Source organism: Felis catus, chromosome E3, assembly GCF_018350175.1.
Source record: "Felis catus isolate Fca126 chromosome E3, F.catus_Fca126_mat1.0, whole genome shotgun sequence".
Taxonomy (NCBI): Eukaryota; Metazoa; Chordata; class Mammalia; order Carnivora; family Felidae; genus Felis; species Felis catus.
In genome coordinates, this window is record NC_058383.1 from 7,363,364 (window position 1) to 7,383,521 (window position 20,158).

At 40.6% G+C, this 20,158-nt stretch overlaps 1 protein-coding gene across 9 annotated transcripts in view; it reads right to left on the reverse strand.

Moving 5' to 3' along the window:
* LOC101098422 (NXPE family member 3-like) overlaps positions 1-20,158 on the reverse strand; it is a 67,680-nt gene that overhangs the window by 20,603 nt on the left and 26,919 nt on the right. For 4 of the 9 annotated variants that reach the window (XM_045048328.1, XM_023246661.2, XM_045048322.1 and 1 more), the window contains exons 3-4: positions 3,162-3,246; positions 2,942-3,056 (exon numbers count right to left, since the gene is read on the reverse strand). In XM_045048328.1, the coding sequence (XP_044904263.1) occupies positions 2,942-3,056; positions 3,162-3,246 (200 nt within the window). Of the gene's footprint in view, positions 1-2,941; positions 3,057-3,161; positions 3,247-9,324; positions 9,531-9,830; positions 9,989-13,460; positions 13,514-20,158 lie in introns of all 9 variants that reach the window. The other 5 variants (XM_045048327.1, XM_045048324.1, XM_023246659.2 and 2 more) reach the window with 5 other exon arrangements.

The following is a 20,158-nucleotide window of genomic DNA, read 5'->3' on the forward strand; positions in this document are numbered from 1 at the left end:
CTTTCTGGAGGGTTTTTATCAAGAATGGTTGCTGTATTTTGTCCAATGCTTTTTCTGCATCTATTGAGAGGATCATATGGTTCTTATCCTTCTTTTTTATTTATTTTTTTTCAAATTTTATTTAAATCCAAGCTAGTTAACATATATATCTTTCCTTTTATTAATGTTGTGTATCACATTGATTGACTTGCGAATATTGAACCACCCCTGCAGCCCAGGAATAAATTCCCACTTGATCATGGTGAATAATTCTTTTAATGTACTCTTGATTTGATTTGCTAGTTTCTTGTTGAGGATTTTTGCATCTAGGTCATCAGGGATATTGACCTTTCAGTAATTTTCCTTTTAGTAGGGTCTTTGTCTGGTTTTGGAATCAAGGTAATGCTGGCTTCATAAAATGAGTTTGGAAGTTTTCCTTCCATTTCTATTTTTGGAACAGTTTGAGAAGTATTAATTCTTCTTTAAATGTCTGGTAGAATTCCCTTGGGAAGCCATCTGGCCTTGGACTTTTGTTTGTTGGGAGTTTTTTTTTTTTAATGTTTATTCATTTTTGAGAGCGGGGAGGAGCAGAGACAGAGGGAGACAGAGGATTCAAAGCAGGCTCTGTGCTGACAGCAGACAGCCTGAGGCAGGGCTCCAACTCAAAAATCCTGAGATCAGGACCTCAGCTGGAGTTAGACGCTCAATCGTCTGAGCCACAGGCACCCCTGTTGGGAGATTTTTGATTACTAATTCAATTTCTTTGCTGGTTATGGCTCTGTTCAGATGATCTAGTTCTTCCTGTTTCAGTTTTGGTAGTTTGTATATTTCTAAGAATTTGTCTGAGATCTTACTTCTTTTCTGACAAAGGCATTTAGTGCTATAAATTTCCCTGTGAGTATCCTACAAAAATTAATAGGTCTGTTTTCATTTTCCATTTGTTCAAAATACTTTACAATTTCCTTTAAGATTTTCCTTTGACCCATGAACTATTTAGATGTTGCCTAGTCTCCAAATATTTGGGAGTTTTCTCAAAATCTTTCCATTATTGATTTCTAATGTATTTTCAATGTGATCTGAGAACACAATTTTAAGCACTTGAAAAGCATGTGTATTCTTCTGTGTTGTGTGGAGTGTTCTATAAATGACATAATTGGGTCAAGTCAGTTGGTACTGTTGTTCACATCTTCTGTATGTTAAACTATTTTCTGTCAATTTATACTGTCAATTATAGATGAAGGGATATTGAAATCTCTAATTGTGAATTTGTCATTTTTTATTTGAAGTCCTGTAAGTTTTTGCTCCATATATTTTGAAACTCTGTTATTAGATGCATAAACAGGTCTGTTATGTCCTCTTGACGGATTGCTGAATCGATCCTTTTAACGTTATGAAATATTTCCCTTTATAGCTTCAATTCCAGTCCAACACCTCAGGGTCTATTCCAGTCTTCCCTTTCCGTATTTGTAAGTCCTTCAATAATGGAAACTAGTTTCTCATCATCCTGAATGCATTTACTTACTTGCCTGATTTCCCTGTATGAAACCAATTTCCCAACATTTCCCTGCTCTTGTCCAGCTGCCACCTTTCTTGACTGCCTTCCTCCATAATTCCCAAGGGCTTATCACTCTATATTGGTATCAGGAAATGCCATCTCTTGAAGTAATCTTTTCCTCTGCTAGGATCATATCCCTAAGATACATACTCTATCTTGAGATAGCACTTTTCTACTAAATTCTCATTTCCTGTTCTCTGATAAAGAACTCAAAGCAAGAAAATATGTTCAAGAAAAGATTCTCAGTTTCACCAGAACTAGTCAGAGCAACAACAAAAATAAACTTATCTCAGGCTAAATGGCAAAAAGTTTGAACTAACGCCCAGAAAACGGAGCTATAGAAGCAACTCAGTTTGAAGACAACTGCTATTTAGCTTAACATAAATGATTTGTCCTTTGTACATACATAGATTTCTATCTTTAAGGTTTCTTTTATTTTTTCCCTTAAATTTTTTAAATGTTTTCTTTTGTTAAAATTTTTTAATGTTTACTTATTTTTGAGAGAGAGAGACAGAACAACAGCAGGGAGGGGCAGAGAGAGAAAGAGAAAGGGAGAGACATAGAATCCGAAGCAGGCTCCAGGCTCTGAGCTGTCAGCACAGAGCCCAATGTGGGGTTTGAACTCACAAACCATGAGATCATGACCTGAGCTGAGTTGGACGCTTAACCAACTGAGCTACCCAGGCACCCCTATTCCTGATAGAGCTTCTTTTTGAATAGTTCAACTTTTTTTTTTTTCTTAGTGGAACCAAGGGGAAAAGGAAACTCTTACATATATGCAGAGGTAGAGAGGGACAGCAGGGCATCCTTAGAGACAGGTATGGGGGCTATCTCAATTTTAAGATCTAGAAAGGAGCCAGGTGGGCTGGAGCAGAAATATAGCACCTTGGGGGAAAGAAAGCATGGAGAGCTCAGGTTTCCTTCTTCCCCTCAGTTTTTCAGGCTAGTGTTTTGGACTCCCTTACAGTTACCCCTACCTGCTATAATTTGCTCATTCTTTTTCTAAGAGCTTGTCCCTCTTGGACACTTCTTTTTTTTTTTTTTTTAAATTTTTTTTTTTCAACGTTTATTTATTTTTCAGACAGAGAGAGACAGAGCATGAACAGGGGAGGGGCAGAGAGAGGGAGACACAGAATCGGAAACAGGCTCCAGGCTCTGAGCCATCAGCCCAGAGCCTGACGCGGGGCTTGAACTCACAGACCGCGAGATCGTGACCTGGCTGAAGTCGGACGCTTAACCGACTGCGCCACCCAGGCGCCCCCCTCTTGGACACTTCTGTTTCTGGATTAGAAACAGGAAAATGGAATGATGAAATGGAGAGCCTCCTTCAGCCTCCTTCTCCTGGATGGAAGCAATTGGTTCAAGCTCTATGGATAGAGAGAGACAAGTGGAAAGAAATATACTTACACAAATTGCAATGACTGATCCCACAATCACAATCATGTGCCACCTGAACGGTCTGATGAATAGGTCTGTGGAAGCCTGGAGTTGTTTACTAGACATCTGGTGTGTGATCAAGACCCTAAATAGATAAAAGTGTCAAATCAGAAGCAGTGTCATTATAAACATGGTGCAATATGAGTTTTCTACTGTCTCCCCCATAAAGAAGATGGATAATGACAATCACCATGGATGAGATGACTTTTGTAGAAGTTCAAGTGTCCAGTGGAGAAGTTTCAACACACCCTTGGAGCAATTATGATCCAGTAATTCTATTCATGTACACAAAAAACTTATATGAGAATGTTTTATTCATAGTATACCCAAATTGAAAAAGAAAACACAAATATCCACCAATGGAAGAATAGATAAGCAAGTTTTGGTATGTTCATACAATTGAATAACAACTAGCAATAAAAAGAAAACAACTACAAATAAATGCAATAACATGAATGACTTTCAAAAAATATCAGGTTGAGTGAAAAAAGCAAAACCCAAAAGGTATATATTACATGATTCTTTTAATAAAAAGTTCTAGAAGAGGCAAACTAATCTATGGTGATAGAACTCAGAATAACAGTTGGCTCTGATAGAAGGAATTGACTAAAAGGGGGCATGAAGGAACCTTATGGGGTTCTGGAAATGTCCTTTATCTTGAATTGGGTGATGTTTTTTATATATTATATACATTTGTCCAAATTAGTTATAGACAGATCTGTGCATTTGACTATATGAAAACTGTATCTCAATAAAGAGAAGAAAAGATAAGCATGTATACTTATATAATTCATAACTAAATTTTACACACTATCAGCATGGTGGAGATGGTGCATGGGGTAAGATTAAGGGATATGAGAGTACACTAAGTATTTGTATCATTCAAGGGGGAATATACAGATGATGGTATACTTCTTTTTGATACTATTATGAATGAAACTGTTTGTATTTTTTTAAGTTTATTTATTTTGAGAGAGACAGAGAGATACAGAGACGGGGGGGGGGGGGGGGGAGAGACCCAAGCAGGCTCCACATTGTCAGTGCAAAGCTCAGTGCAGGGCTTGAACTCAGGAACTGTGACAACATGACCTGACCAAAATCAAGAGTCAGATGCTTAACCAACTGAGCCACTTAGGTACCCCAAATGAATTTTTTTTTTATTTTTGGATTGTTCACTCATAGTGTTTAGGAATATAATTTTCTTTTGGCATATTAATCCTCGCAACCTTGCTGAACTTGTTTGTTAGCTCTAAAAGTTTTCAGCGCATTCCGTAGAATTTTATTTATACAAGATCATGTCATCTGGAAAATAGAGGGAATTTCACTTCTTCCTTTCAAATCTATATGCTTTTTTTTAAACACTTTTTTAATGTTTTTATTTATTTTTGAGACAGAGAGAGACAGAGCATGAGCAGGGGAGGGGCAGAGAGAGAAGGAGACACAGAATCCAAAGCAGGCTCCAGGCTCTGAGCAGTCAGCACAGAGCCCAACGCGGGGCTCGAACTCACAGACTGTGAGATCATGACCTGAGCTGAAGTCAGATGCTTAACCCACTGAGCCACCCAGGTGCCCCCAAATCTATATGCTTTTTATTTCATTTTCATACTTGGTTTCTCTACCTCTGGTACAATATTAAAATCAATAAGGGGTAAGTAAAATAAGAAATCAATAGAGGTGGGGTGCCTGGGTGGCTCAGTTGCTTAAGTGTGGGGCTTTGGCTCAGGTCATGATCTTGCAGTTCATGAGTTCAAGCCCCACGTTGGGCTCTGTGCTGACAGCTCAGAGTCTGGAGCCTGTTTCAGATTCTGTGTCTCTCTCTCTCTCTGTGTCCCTACCCCACTCATATCTTGTCTCTCTCTGTCAAAAATAAATAAAAACATTAAAAATTTAAAAAATAAAAAAAGTAATCAATAGAGGTAAGTAAACATAAGCACAAGTAACAAATATAAGACTAAAAATAGAATGTACAATGTTTAAACCATCAGGAAAAATATTTGATTCATCCATTGAAAAGCAGGGAAGGACAGCGGCACCTGGGTGGCTCAGTCAGTTTAGCGGCTGACTTCAGTTCATGTCACAATCTTGTGGTTTGTGAATTTGAGCCCCGCATAGGGCTCTGTGCTGACAGTTCAGAGCCTGGAACCTGCTTTGGATTCTGTGTCCCCCTCTCTCTCTGCCCCTCCCCACTCGTGCTCTCTCTCTTTCTCTCAAAAATAAATATTTTTTTAAAAGGCTATTTCTTGGGGCGCCTGGGTGGCGCAGTCGGTTAAGCGTCCGACTTCAACCAGGTCACGATCTCGCGGTCCGTGAGTTCGAGCCCCACGTCAGGCTCTGGGCTGATGGCTCAGAGCCTGGAGCCTGTTTCCGATTCTGTGTCTCCCTCTCTCTCTGCCCCTCCCCCATTCATGCTCTGTCTCTCTCTGTCCCAAAAATAAATAAACGTTGAAAAAAAAAATTAAAAAAAATAAAAAAATAAAAGGCTATTTCTTTAAAAAAAAAAAGGAAAGTAGGGAAAGAGAAAAAAAGAAAGTACAATAAATGGTAAATTTGAAATACATTAGAAGAAACAAGTCATAATTTATACAGTCATTGAAATAAATGTAAATAGGTTAAACTCACCAATTAAAAGACAGTGGAGTGCAATCAAGAACATATGCTCTTAGTAGACCTCTCACCACAAGAAAACACAAAAAAAGGATATAGGCTTAACTACATTCCAACCTCTCCTCCCAAACTCACCAGATTCAATCTCTCTACCACAGAAAGGAAGTGAATGAAGAGTTCAAGAGCTGACAGAACATTAATGGCTGCCCCTGCTAGATGGAAACATCAGAAGTGAGGGATAAGTGTTTTCTCTACCACGACCTCTGTAATATACAAAGAACTCTTACCAATTGATTAGAAAAAGATAATATCATGGACAAATGGGCAAATGTCACAAATAGTTAGGTTTGTCAAATAGCCAGCCTTAGGAATAGGTGCTCAAATTCACTAAAAGCCAGAAAACTATAAATGAAAACAACAATGAGATATAATTCCCTATTTCTGCCTAAAACGTGGAAGAAAAGAAAGGAGGAAAATAAATTATGCTCGTGAAACTTTGAAGCGTTTAAAGCTTTTTGTTGTTGTTGTTTTAAGTTTATTTATTTACTATGAGAGAGAAAGAGAGCTGGGGAGGGGCAGAGAGAGGGAGACAGAGAATCTCAAACAGGCTCTACATTCACAGCGTGGAACCCACTGCAGGGCTTGAACTCACGAACTGTGAGATTATGACCTGAGCCAAAATTCAGAGTCAATGCTTAACTGACTGAGTCGCCCAGGCATCCCTGTTCAAGCCTTTTTGGAAGGCAATCTGGCTACATATATGAATATTTAAAATGCAAATACTCTTTAAACCAGCAATTCTGGCTCTTAGATAGCAATCCTAGAGAAATAAAAGAACCTATTTGAAAGGAATGGGATATTTATTGCAGCACTGCTCACAGTGGTCCAGACTGGAAACCAAGCATATGTATATTAATAGGGGAATTCTACCATGTTATGCAATGAAATGTTGATATGGGATAGAGTTATACTAGGTAACTTGGAAGTGTGAACATAAGGTATTACTAAATAAGAAAAGCAAGGTGATAAAAGTATGGATTGAAGTATATCCCATTTCAAAACCAAGAAAAAATCTATTTGCTTATAAAGTATATGTATATTATATAAGCATAGATACACAGACATACACATATCTCTGTATGACAGTAATTGAGTATGGAGAAAAATATAGAAGGGTACACAGCAGATAGTAACATATGTAGGACAGAAATAGGGAGATAAGTGTTCATTTAGGAAGAAGAGATAGGAAGAAAGAAAAAATTCATGATTTTAAAATACACACACACACACACAGACACACACACAGTATGTGTAATATCATCCCATTCATGTAAAACTATACACATGTGTGTCTGAATGCATAAAGGGGTTCTTGAAAGGATGGTCACCAAACTGTTATCTCAAGGTAATGAGATTTCAGGTGTCTTCTATTTTTCTCTTTATATTTCCATGTGTTATTCAAATTCAAATAAAAAGCATGTGTTATTTATATGATCACACTTTAATTACGGAAATAAAAAGTGTACTTTTATGGAGGAATTCTCTTCCTCCTCCACTGAGGCTGGATTCCAATAAAGGACAGGATTAGGTGGGGCAAAGACGGGCATATCCCTAAGTACTACTGCCTTGGTGGCTGATGACATATTTAAGTAGGAGAGGACCATGTTTAAGTAGGAGTCCAAAGGACTACTTATAAAGGGCACATGGGCATGGGGCCTCTTTCCAGTTGTCTAGAGCCAGAGAGAGAGATGCATCCACTGGAAACCTGGCCTGGAGCTTGAAAACCAGGCCTTCCACTATCCAGCGTGAATCCTGGGACTGGCAAAGAGCTAATGCTGCCAGACTCAGTGGCAACCTGGTTCTTGGGTAGGATGGGAGACCATCAAGCTGAGGATAAACTGAGACTCCTCTTGACCTTCTGCATTACTTTCTGCCTGTTCTCTAACCCAGAGCAGCAAAGAGCCCTGGGCCAAGTGAGTGGTATCACCAATGTCATTATAATTTTCTGTATTATTGTCTCCAACAGTGCCCATGTGGAGACCGAGTGAATATAAAATATCCAAATGCAATTAAAATTATGAGGCCCCATTAAAAATATGAAGCAATTAGCAGTAACACAGCCACCTGGGCAGATTTTTAGCTTCTGCCCAAATGAAGATGGAAGGCAGGAGAAGTGTATGAAAGAGATTCAGTCCTCCAGTAGCTATTAGCAAACTCCAGAAACATTCCCCTTCCATCTCTTTCCTTGAAATGTGAGGACTTGGCCCCCAATTCCACTCACCTAGTCACTTTTTCACTCTATCAAGCACCTAGAAACTCCACCCCTGCTTCTTTGTACTTGTAATATTGGACAGACTTCCTTAAAATCTAAAAGCTACTGGCACTGCTCTAATAAATCCAGTCATCCTACACTGTCAGGCATCTGCTTCCAGATTATTACCACATCAGGTTTATTCAACATCTTATCAAATCTACGGCAAATACTAATAAGAGAATTTCACTTGGGATAGAGCCAGGGATCTCTTCCCTGACTTCATAAAGCAGCTGCAACCTATTCTTTAATTCCTCTCCCTCCAGCTCCTCCTTTAAGAGGGAGGGCTTATGTCTTCCTCTGCACTTCTTGTGGCTGTTGGAAGACCTGGGAATCCAGACCATCCTTCTTTAGAAATTCCAGACATCCTACCACTCAATTGCTCCTTTTCACTCCTGAGACAAGGTTGCAGGCTCCATATTCTCCCCAACACAGCTCTGAGACCTAGGCAGACACATTCAGCTAGGGCAGACCAAGAAGAGGAACCAATCTACCTAATTAGAAGTGCCACCCAGGGCAGAGTCAAGTTGACATCATAACTCAAACACTAGAGGGACGACAGCAAAACCATGTCAGAGAGGCTTATTCAGCTAATGAATAAGTCACTACTGTAATATACACTTGAACATACTGTTGCAATTTGGGTGGCAATCAGCAGGTTCCCCAGCCAGCACTGTATTCAGGATCACCTAGACGACTGCTATGCACCAGGCAATGGTCAATAGGAGCAAAAAGGGAAGTAGGAACGAAGGAGACCCCTTTGCCACCACCCAATGCCACCTCCCTTTTCCGTTTCCTCCAGTTCTTGAGTGAGAATGAGCATGCAGGGGAACCATGAGGTAGGCTACAGAACCACAGGGTCAGCTATGGGCTTACTTGTGTAGCACCACACTCTAAAATACCTTGGTCATCATCCTTGGCTCTGCACAGTTGGATGCTGGCTACTGCCTAGCAGGGGTGGACACCTAATATTCTAACCTAGAGATACTCCACATCTCACCCTCCTCCCAACCACGAACCTGCTCCCAGTTCTGCACAAGGTTGCCAGTGCTAACAAGGTTGCCATCTCTGAGGTCTTTTTCTCCATTAGCTTTCTCAAGTTCCCAGCAATATTTGACACTGTTGACCACTTTCTCCACCCTGAAGCTTTACCCAAGTCTCCTGTTTTCTTAATCACTTGGGCACTGCCTCATACCCCCTTCTGTGGACATTACCCAATGTTCTGTTTGTACATACCACTTTCCGAAAACCAGGTGCCATATCCTGTGCCCTTTTTGTATTCCACACAACAATAAGGACAGTAATTTGCCCAGATGATGATTTTAATTTATGCTGGTTGCTTGACAAGTAGACCAAATACCCTGTTCCCCAACTTGAGTCTGCCCATGTGTCTACTTTCTCTGCTCACATTTCCTTTCTGAAGCCTCAGCCTGCTTACCTCATCTCAGGATACCTCTCAGCTCTTCTTGTTCTTTCTATCTTTCCTCTGTAAAGTCCTCAAAGTCTTGTTTCCTCTTTTCATAGCAACTCACAGGGTAACATCCTGCCAATGGCTCAAATATTGCCCAAGTATGGCATCTCCAAACGTGAGGATGACATGGCCAGTCACCACCCAAAATGAAGTCAAATGTGGAGAGAAGGCTCCTGTAGTAGGAAAGAGAGCCACGCTTCTTAGCAGAATAAAGTTAGAGGCTGAAAACACAACAGCAAAGAAGAAATGTTTTCTTATTCCTTATTCCTTCTTATTCCCTGCAGGGGAATAAGTCTGCAGGCAAGAGGAGCTTAATCACTGTAAAACACTATGGTCCAAACCCCCAAAGAATAACAACTTCCTCTTCCCACTCACCAGAAAGCCTTTTCTACTGATTGTTGAACAAAGCAAATACTGGCGAGAGGGCCATGTACATCTCCTTTCTAAAAAGAAACTAGACTTGAAGCTAATACCTAGGAAGATGCAGGGAATGTGCAGGATGATGTCCTTGCTTGAAGATTGAGTGCTTTTTTCCTGAGTCAGAATTTTCATTGTCTTCTGTGTAGCATTCAAGCACTAAGAAGTGAAAAGGGACCCAAGTTGGGGGCCAGGAGGATTCCCAGTGTCATGGCTGTAGGAAATGCATGAGAGGTTAGGGGAAAAAGACAAACTTTGAAATCCGAGTTTACACAGGAAAACATTATTTTGATTCTATTTCCAAAATAGATAATGCAAATTATTTGATCAGACAAAATAAGAAAGACTGATTTACAAAAAGGAAAACTCAGAAAGCAGAGAGGGAAGTATTCTGGCCAGAGTCTGGTAAGGAGACAGAAATCCCACTAGATTGAGCAGAGAGAATTTAATATCAAGAATCGTTAACCAGGTATAAACAGCTGTACATAGGTAACTGGAAAAGCAGGAGAACACTATGTTGTTGGGTAGGTTCCAACTGCCGGAAGCAGCCACTACCCTTGGGACTGAGGGAGTCTAGCCAAGTTGTTAGAACGGTAAACACTTAGAAACGTAGGAGTCCATGGAGATAGTACTCAGACCTCTGCGGAGTGGCGCTGCCCAATTGGTTCTGAAAGTGTTGAAAAAACCACAAACTTGATCAGCTTCTGCTCCTGGAAGCAATAGGTGCCACCAGTGTGAGGAGGGTATCTGACTCTCTGGAAGGACACAAGCAGCAATCCCCTAAGAAGCAGACAGGAATAGCAAATCCTGTCTCTTTGCAAGTCCTCTCTTTCCTGCAGCCTTGCCCTCTACTTTTGGCATCCTCTATTGGAAGAGCCTAACAGGCAACCAGCAGGTAGAGCAGCAATGTTTGCGGAGTCCCAGCCCCAGACTCACAAAGTAGAGCATAGAAGGGTAAGTTTGGAACTGAGAGACAATAGCATATCTAACAGCAGAGGCAGACAAAACAGTAATTAAACTTGTTGCCTAGAAGTTGTTCCATGTGAGAGGTGCCTGGGTGGCTCAGTCAGTTGAGCCTCTGACTTGATTTTGGCTCAGGTCATGAGCCCAGGGTCATGGGATAGAGCCCCCCATCAGGGTCCGGGCTGACTGTGGAGCCTGCTTAACATTCCCCCTCTCTCCCTCTGCCCCTCTCCCCTGCTCATGCACGCTCTCTCTAAAACAGAGGTAGTAATAATTAAAAAAAAATAAGTTGCTCCACGTAAGCAATCAGCTTAGCTATAGGTTTTCTAGCAATAAGGCCAACACTAAGGTTTATAAAATTTTTTCTTTCCTAGTAAAGCAAGATACAGCTTTGGAGAAAAGCACTCTGTTAACTAAATTGTAGAAGACACAGTGGAGGGAGGAGGGTTGTCTGGGGGAGAACTTGAGATAACAAGGTCTCTAAGGGAATGGAGTTTGGCTGAGTTGGATCATAGTTACAAGGACTAAGGGAGAGAGGTCGTGCTCAGGGGTTTGCAATGTGAGGGTCCAGCATGCTGGTTTCTTTCTGGGTCAGAATTTCCATCATGGGCTACTGTCACTTTCAACTAGCTGTTTCCTGAGTTTTCAGGCAAGGCTGAGAGCTGAATACAAAATAAGTAATCACCTAAAACCATATCCAGGAAGTGTCAAGCATTTACCTTTTCCCTGGGATATACATTGCAAGGCAAGGGCTCAAGCCCTGCTACTAGTCCAGGAAACCACTTTGGGTATGATATACAAATCCTCAGAGATCTTCTCGCTTAATTCTGCTACCTCACCTCTTCCCTCACCCTGTTCCCATCTCAAAAAATGTTGCCATGTGATTTATATCATTCCTGGGCATCTCTGTTTCCCAGCCTGGAATGTCCTTCTATCTACAATGTCCTAGAATGCTCTGTGTCTGGCTAATTCACAATCCTCTTTCAGAACTCAGCTCAGGTATCTCCCCTTTGTGAAATTCTTCCCTAGGCCCCAGAGGCTCCTGTTACTCTCCATAGCTCACCTCTGTTATAACACTTACTGTATGAAATTGCAACTGCCAGTTACCAGGGGCAGCATAATAACTGACTCTGATTAATCAGAATTCTTGCTTTCCAGAGATGGAAGCTAATTCTGGCTGATTAAAGAATAAGGGGTATTAATAAGAGGATTCCGTGTACTCCCCGTACTGCTGGGAGACTGGAAAAGCAAGCTTGAATGCTAAGTAAGCTTGTAGGAACTAGAAGGTCTAAGAAACACTCAGCCCTTAATTAAGGGCCTAAGGAACCCTTACACCATGCTCTGAACATGCCTGCTGAGGTGCCCACCACCAGTGCTGCTGCCTGACAATCACTGGGAGAAATATCTGCTGTTGTTTACACCAAGGATGCCATTTTTTGTGCCAGGAGCCTGACCTTGAAACTACCACCACTGATACCACCCTTACCAGCAAAATGGATTCTGTGTGGACCTCATTTTTCAGGTCACTCATGTCTGAATTGAAGGATGTGATATTATGGAAGCCAAGAATAGGAGAGTTCCATAAAGGAAGGCGTGGTCCACGATGTAGAAAAAAATCAAAAGGTAAGGACTGGATAGTGTTCATTAGATATACCCTAAAAGGGGTTTACCTTAATAAGAGCAGTTTTGGTTGACTGGAAGGGAAAGCAGGGTGAGATGTGAAAGGGAGGAAATGAAGTGGGGGAGACCCCTCTTTCAATAACAATAGCACTGCAGCTTGAAGGCGTTCTCACTGGCCAAATCTGGAGTAATTTAAGAATCAATTCAAAGGAAGTATGTCCTTGGTAGTATTATCTGTGGAAAATTCTGTGAGATCTGAAATAAATGTAGGTTTCTCCAGAAACCATATGTATTTTCTTCTGTAAGATGCCCGGAGGCAACATGAATCTAGAAGCACTTAAATTAATGTTGATCTAGAGATTTTTGAAGCCACCCAAGTGATGCCAATTTTGGTTGAAAATCAGCATGAGGACTGGCTTATGGCTATAAAGTATTAGTGGACACTTTCCCCTGCAGTTCTACTCATCAGATGTGCCCAAAGTAGTTTTCCTTGTGCTCCTTGGGTCTGGAGTTATATCTCTATACTACCCTTAGCCTAAGGGTAGAGTCCTTTGAGATCACAGTTTGTCTAGGGCTCTTCTATTAGACTGGGCACTTAGACATTGTCTTTCCTTTCCAAGGCTACAAAACAGATGCTAAAGAATTAAAATTATCACCAATATTAGACATATCACCAATACACATGATGAAGTTGTGTAAAACTAAATACATATGTGTGCAAATGAGTATAATAAAAATAGGGAGATCTGAATAAGACTGGTAGATTGTATCAATGTTAATATCCCAGTTGTGATATTGTACTATCTATCCCAAATATATTAAGTAAGAAAAAAAGGTACAGGGGGCGCCTGGGTGGCGCAGTCGGTTAAGCATCCGACTTCAGCCAGATCACGATCTTGCGGTCTGGGAGTTCGAGCCCCGCGTCGGGCTCTGGGCTGATGGCTCAGAGCCTGGAGCCTGTTTCCGATTCTGTGTCTCCCTCTCTCTCTGCCCATCCCCCGTTCATGCTCTGTCTCTCTCTGTCCCAAAAATAAATAAACGTTGAAAAAAAAAAATTAAAAAAAAAAAAAAAAAGGTACAGAATAGTCTATGCTATATGTTACCTTTTGCTAATGATGTGCTGTGGGATTTGGTCCAACTACCCTGATGAAGACAACTGAAAAAAAGTAATTAAAAGGAAGTTTTAAAAAATTATCAGGAGAGAAAAGGGAAAGGATTAGAGCTCAGAGATAAAATAAAGCTGGTTCTAAACGAGGGGTATTTGTGAATAGAGAAAGCAGATATACAAAGCTCTGCTTCTGCCATTCTTAAGAGGTCAAGTGAACATAGGTCAAGTCCTTTGGCAATCAAGGAGGAAGACTTTAGTGAAATACATTTTGCTTTTGGCTGAGACCCCCAAAACACCTGGGATTATTTACCAATCCACGAAAGTTCCCTGAAAGGTGGAGATGTATTTTTGGTGGAGCAATGGGGGTTGGAATTTAGCACCTACCAAGGGAGAGCCCTAGTGTTATGTTCCCTGTACTGGGCTAGAAACTGAACTTTACTCTGGATGTTGGTGTGTACTATATTCTCAGAAACTATAAAGATGGCTCACAAAACTTCAAACTTTGTTCCTGAACTATAAACACTCTCAGATGTCTGCTGGAATGAAAAGTCTTCTTCAGAATATGATAACATTGCCTAAGGTCTTACATTATACATAAAAGTATCTTTTCAAATAAAATGTCCAGGAAACAATCAAGTATCACAAGACATATGGTGAAGCAAGACAAAACAAGCCAGAAGAATACAGTGAGAAAAATAGAACATAATTAATTTGCAGTCCTGGAGGAAAGAAGAAAAGAATGGAAAAAGTTAATATTTGAAGAGATAATGGCTGATTCCTATTAGTCAATAATTTAAATTAGTCCTATTTAGTCAATAAATTAAGTATCAACTGTAGAATATGCACGCGAATATTTACAAAATTGATTGTATCCTGGACTAAAAAGCAAGGCTTATCAAATCTAAAAATATTTAAATCATATGAAATATGTTTTCTGGTCACAATGCAATTATATTAGAAATCAATGACAAAGGGGCACCTAAGTGGCTCAGTCGGTTAAGCATCTGACTTCAGCCCAGGTCATGATCTTGCGTTTTGTGAGTTTGAGCTCCGCATCGGGCTCTGCGCTGACAGCTTGGAGTTTGGAGCCTGTTTCTGATTCTGTGCTCCCTCTCTCTCTGCTCCTCTCCCGCTCACGCTCTGTCTCTCGTTCTCAAAAAAATAAACATTAAAAAAAAAGAGAGAAATCAATGACAAAAATAGTATTAATGGAAAGATATTTATTATCTCTCAGTTGAAACCACACTGAACTAAAAATTCGGTATAACAACAGTTATTCAGTATAATCACAATTATGCAATATAATCATAAAAATTCCAACAGGAATTGTTTTCAATTTCACAAATTGGTGAAAGATTTCTATGGAAGCTCAAAAGGCCAAAAAAAAAAAAATCTGCCAAGGCCCTTTTATTTAAAAAAATTTTTTTAATGTTTCTTTATTTCTGAGACAGAGAGAGACAGAGCACGCGTGGGGGAGGGGCAGAGAGAGACGGAGACACAGAATCCCAAGCAGGCTCCAGGCTGTGAGCTGCCAGCACAGAGCCCAACGCGGGGCTCGAACTCACAAACAGCGAGATCATGACCAAAGCCGAAGTCGGACGCTCAACTCACTGAGCCACCCAGGCGCCCCATGCCAAGGCCCTTTTAAAGAACAAAAACGTAGGTCTTGTCTACCAGAAATGCAGAATTATTACGGAACTTTAGTAATGAAGACTGGGTGGTACTGGCGCAGATATAGACAAATCGACTCACTGTACAGAATAGACAGCCCCAAACAAATCGATACATTGACACCTGATTTGCGATGGAAGATGTACTGCAGAGCTATGGGGGATTGGATGGACTTCTCAGTCAACGTGTCAGGTCAATCAGGTATCCAAACATCCAAAACTTTTTTTCTTTTTATGTTTATTTTTGAGGGAGAGAGAGAGAGAGAGAGACAGAGTACGAGCAAGGGAGGGGCAGAAAGAGAGGGAGACACAGAAACTGAAGCAGGCTCCAGGGTCTGAGCTGTCGGCACAGAGCCTGATGTGGGGCTTGAACTCATGAACCGTGAGATCATGACCTGAGCCGAAGTGGGACACTTAACCGACTGAGCCACCAGGCACCCCCAAAACTTTTTTTTTAAATGCTGTTTCATAAGTAATCCAGAGAAATTCAAATTAAAACCACATGAGTCACTACTACACACCCACAAGTTTTGTCAAATATTTTTAAATGATAATATCAAATGCTGACAAGAATGTGGAACAAGAAATGCTTGTGAAAGAGTAAACAGGTAAAACCACTTTTTAAATACTGGCAGAACCCAGTAAGTTGAAAGATAATACTCTCTGATCAGCAAAACCACCACCAGGTGACACCCTGCAAAAATGCCTATTTATGCAGGCTGTAGAGTTACACGCACAAGAACACAGCAGCATTTTTCATAATAGCCCATCAACAGTAGAATGTAAACATATAGGGTAATATAATCATACAATGAAATATAAGTGAAAAAGGATGAACTGCAATTATATGAAAGAATATGGATGAATCTTAAATACTTCATTGAGCAAAAGAAGCTAGACAAAACAGAATTCATACTGTATGTTGTCATTTATATGAAGTTGAAAATCGGGTAAAATGCATATATATTGTTTGGGAATGCCTTATAAGTTGGTAAAACCATAAAGAAAGACCAGGGCAAAAATATAAAAGTTAGAATAATGAGTACATCTAGAATAATAGGAGAAAGGGAGGGATATAACTTGGGAGGGACATGGTATCAGGGGCTTCTGGAGTAAAGGTCTTTTTCTCTTATTTAGGGTGGGAGTTATATGAGTGATCATTTTATAACAATTTGTTGAACTGTTTCATGCATTTTCTGTTTTGGTATATAATAAAATTTTAAGCAAAATTACATACATCCATTATATATATGCATGAATACATATACATTTAATATAGTGACTCAACAATTCCTTACATCACCTAGTGCTCATCACAACATCCCTCTGCAAATGCTTAAGTTAAATCTATCAAGTCTTTAACTCTAAATTTGTTTTTATAGGGAATACAAGAAATAGAGGACGAACTAAATGTCACCATCAGGGAGCAATCAGAAATGTCCAGAAGGTGGGACATTTATTTGACAGGACAACTGGCCCTGACTTTTCCATTAAAAAGGATAAGGGAAAGGAAGGGCTAGCCTGGAGTTAAAGAAATCAAGGAAGAAACCACCAGGTCCTGGAATGCATCTTGGCTTTGAGAAAACAGTTGCATGGATTTTTGAAGGACAATGAAGGAAATCTGATTATGAACTGGATATTAGATTTAAGGAATTATTACTCATTTTGTTCATAATAATCTTTTTTGGTTTTCTATACAAATATTGTTTTTAAAATATTTATACCAAATTATTTGGGAGTAGAACGTCATGATTCTGTAATTGCCTCAAATACTTAAAGCATATGAAAATAAAGTAAAAAGGGACAGGTATATGCCACCAGAATGTAATGGAAATAACACTGTTATTTAAGTTGCAATGTCCTTGAATAGGCAAGAGGGGATGAGAACCAGAGCTGAGTAGAAGGACCAGTGACAGATAAGAGCACGGAGTTTCCTTTACAAAAACAGGTGAGAAGATAGAAAATTCTAGTACAGATGCCAGAAGGTGAGGAAATATGGTAGTGGGAGTCTGTGCGATTTCACTTCCGGTTGCTTTGTTTGTTCAAGAAGGTATGTTAGGTCATCTGCCGAGGGTGAGGTTGAGGAGGGCTTCAGGAGAGAGGAGATGCTGGGAAGCAGTCACCCAGGAGCACCCAGTGGGACTAGGGCAGTGGCTCTTTGGCTTCGTGCACATCAGCAGCACCTACAAGGCTTGTTGAAACAAACACCGGGCTCCTCCCCAGAGTTAATGACTGGGTGGACCTGGGGCTGGGACTGAGAAGCTACATTTCTAACAAGCCCCCAGGTGAGTCAGCCCATCTGGGGACCACATTTTGAGAGCCACTGTGATTATTGTGCAGCATTAGGGCCCCCTTAAGGTGTGCGGGCCAGTGTTTCAAGTGAGAATTGTCAGCATGGTTGAACGTTCCTCTCCAGATGTGTTCTGCGGCACAGGTGTACTTGCAAAAGAGGCAGAGGGTTGAATGTACCAGAGCCAGAGATTATCACCAAGATCATCAAACAGCTGGTTCCTTCTTGTCATTCTGGACTCGGCTCAAATGAAAATGCTCAAAAGCACCGTCATTGACCTTTTAATCCAACCATCTTCTTCCTCTTCACCATCTCAAAACTTTCACGTTGTTTTCTCTCACAGAACTTTCCACTGTCTGGAGCTTTACCTATATTTGTTTTGCTCCTTGTTTCTGCGCCTTTCCACTAGAGTTTATGCACAAGAAAACAGTAATCTTGATTTCTTGTTTTGTTCACTGCTGTGTTCCTAGAACCTGAAGAGTGCTTGGACATCAGAGGGGTCCAGAGGTCAGCTCAATAAATATTTATTGATGAAAAATAAGAAAGAAAGAAAGAAAGAAAGAAAGAAAGAAAGAAAGAAAGAAAGAAAGGGAGGGAGGGAAGGGGGAGAGCGAGACAAGGAAAAACAAATTACTACACAAGACACTAAGCCATAGTATTAGTTTTGAATATGAAGAAGGAAAAACTTACCTAATTACAAAAATATAAACACAGTTCATCGATATATCTAAAACTAATGTCAATCCACTGGACAAATGGGAGTCTAGCTAGTTGCTCACTACCCTATTTTCTTTCCCGAAGACTTTGTTTCCCAAATTCCCTATTTGGGCCACGACTGGGTTGTGGATGTTGGAATTTGGGCAGGATGTTACCCTGTGAGTTGCTATGAAAAGAGGACCTTGATTCTGGAGTCAGAGCTTAAAGGACAGCAGTATGAAAGCTGTTCCCAATCGCTGACTGGACTTCAGGAGAGTTCAGAATAAACTTTGGTGTCAAGTCATTGAAATTCCAGGGCTGTTTTTATTTTGCAAAAGAAAAAGATGAAAGTAAAAAAATTTAAAAAAATTTTAACATTTATTTATTTTTGAGAGACAGAGTGTGAGCAGAGGAGGGGCAGAGAGAGAGGGAGACACAGAATCCGAAGCAGGATCCAGGCTCTGAGTTGTCAGCACAGAGCCCAACGTGGGGCTCAAACTCACGAACCGCAAGATCATGACCTGAGCTGAAGTCAGACGCTTAACTGACTGAGCCATCCAGGCGCCCCAGCTGCTGAGTGTTTTTAAAGAATATTTCCATTTGTAAGATATCCACTTGGTTCTTTGTAGTATGTAAAGAATTCAAAGTAACATATACATAGATTAAGATAAAATTGACTTCCAGGAGGGATCTGAGCTTCCACTTCCACCTGGAAGCAACATGACAGAACAAGGTGGGATGAAGAATGCTAGTTTGCACTGTGTCCACTGCCCCTGGTGTCAGTAAGGCAAAGTGTGGACCTGAACTTCCACCTTTGTCCAGTGGAAATGAGACAATGAGAGTTGGTGCTCCATTGTCACCAGGCTGGCATCAGCAGGCTCCCAAGAGAGCTGAACATACATCCCATCTGGACCTGCTTGCTACACCTAAACAAGGTGACTGCCTTCTAAAAAGAAGAAAGGTCAAGTAAGATGCACAGTCTCATGACATAACACCCAGAGCGTCCAGTAAACAATAGAAAATCATTAATCAATACCAACAACCAGGATAATCACAACTGGAATGAGAAAAGATCATCATCAGGTGCCAATATCAAGAGAACTCAGATATTGGGGTGCATGGGTCTGACTTTGGCTCAGGTCATGATCTGTCAGTTTGTGAGTTCGAGTCCTGCATCAGGCTCTGCATTGGCAGTGTGGAGCCTGCTTCAGATTCTCTCTCTCTTTCCCTCTCTCTTTGTCCCTCCCCCACTTGTGCTTTCTCTCTCTTTCTCTCTCTCAAAATAAATAAATAAACTTAAAAAAAAGAGCACTCAGATGTTGGAATTATCTGATAAGGATTTTTTAAAACAGCCATCATAAAAAATGCTTGAATGGGCCATATGAACACTACATATCTATTAGTATAGATACAATGTAAAAGATTGACACTTCCAAGTGTTGACAAGGATATAGAGCAACTGGAATTTCTAACCAATGATGGTAGGAATACAAAATGGTACAACTAGTTTGGAGAACATTTTGGCAGTTTCTTAAAAAGTTAAGTCGTGGGGCGCCTGAGTGGCGCAGTCGGTTAAGCGTCCGACTTCAGCCAGGTCACGATCTCGCGGTCTGTGAGTTCGAGCCCCGCGTCGGGCTCTGGGCTGATGGCTCAGAGCCTGGAGCCTGTCTCCGATTCTGTGTCTTCCTCTCTCTCTGCCCCTCCCCCGTTCATGCTCTGTCTCTCTCTGTCCCAAAAATAAATAAATGTTGAAAAAAAATTAAAAAAAAAAAAAAAGTTAAGTCGCTCAGTCAATTGAGCACCAACTTTAGTTCAGGTCACAATCTCGTGGTTTATGGGTCTGAGCCCCAAATCGGGTTTGCTGTTGTCAGCCTGTCAACATGGAGCCCACTTCAGATCCTCTGTCCCTGTCTCTATCTGCCTCTCTCCCGCTTTCTCTCTCTCTCTCAAAAATAAATAAAACATTAAAAAAAAAAAGTTAAGCATATACCTACTATATGATCTAGCCATTGCACTTTAAGATATTTATTCAAGAGA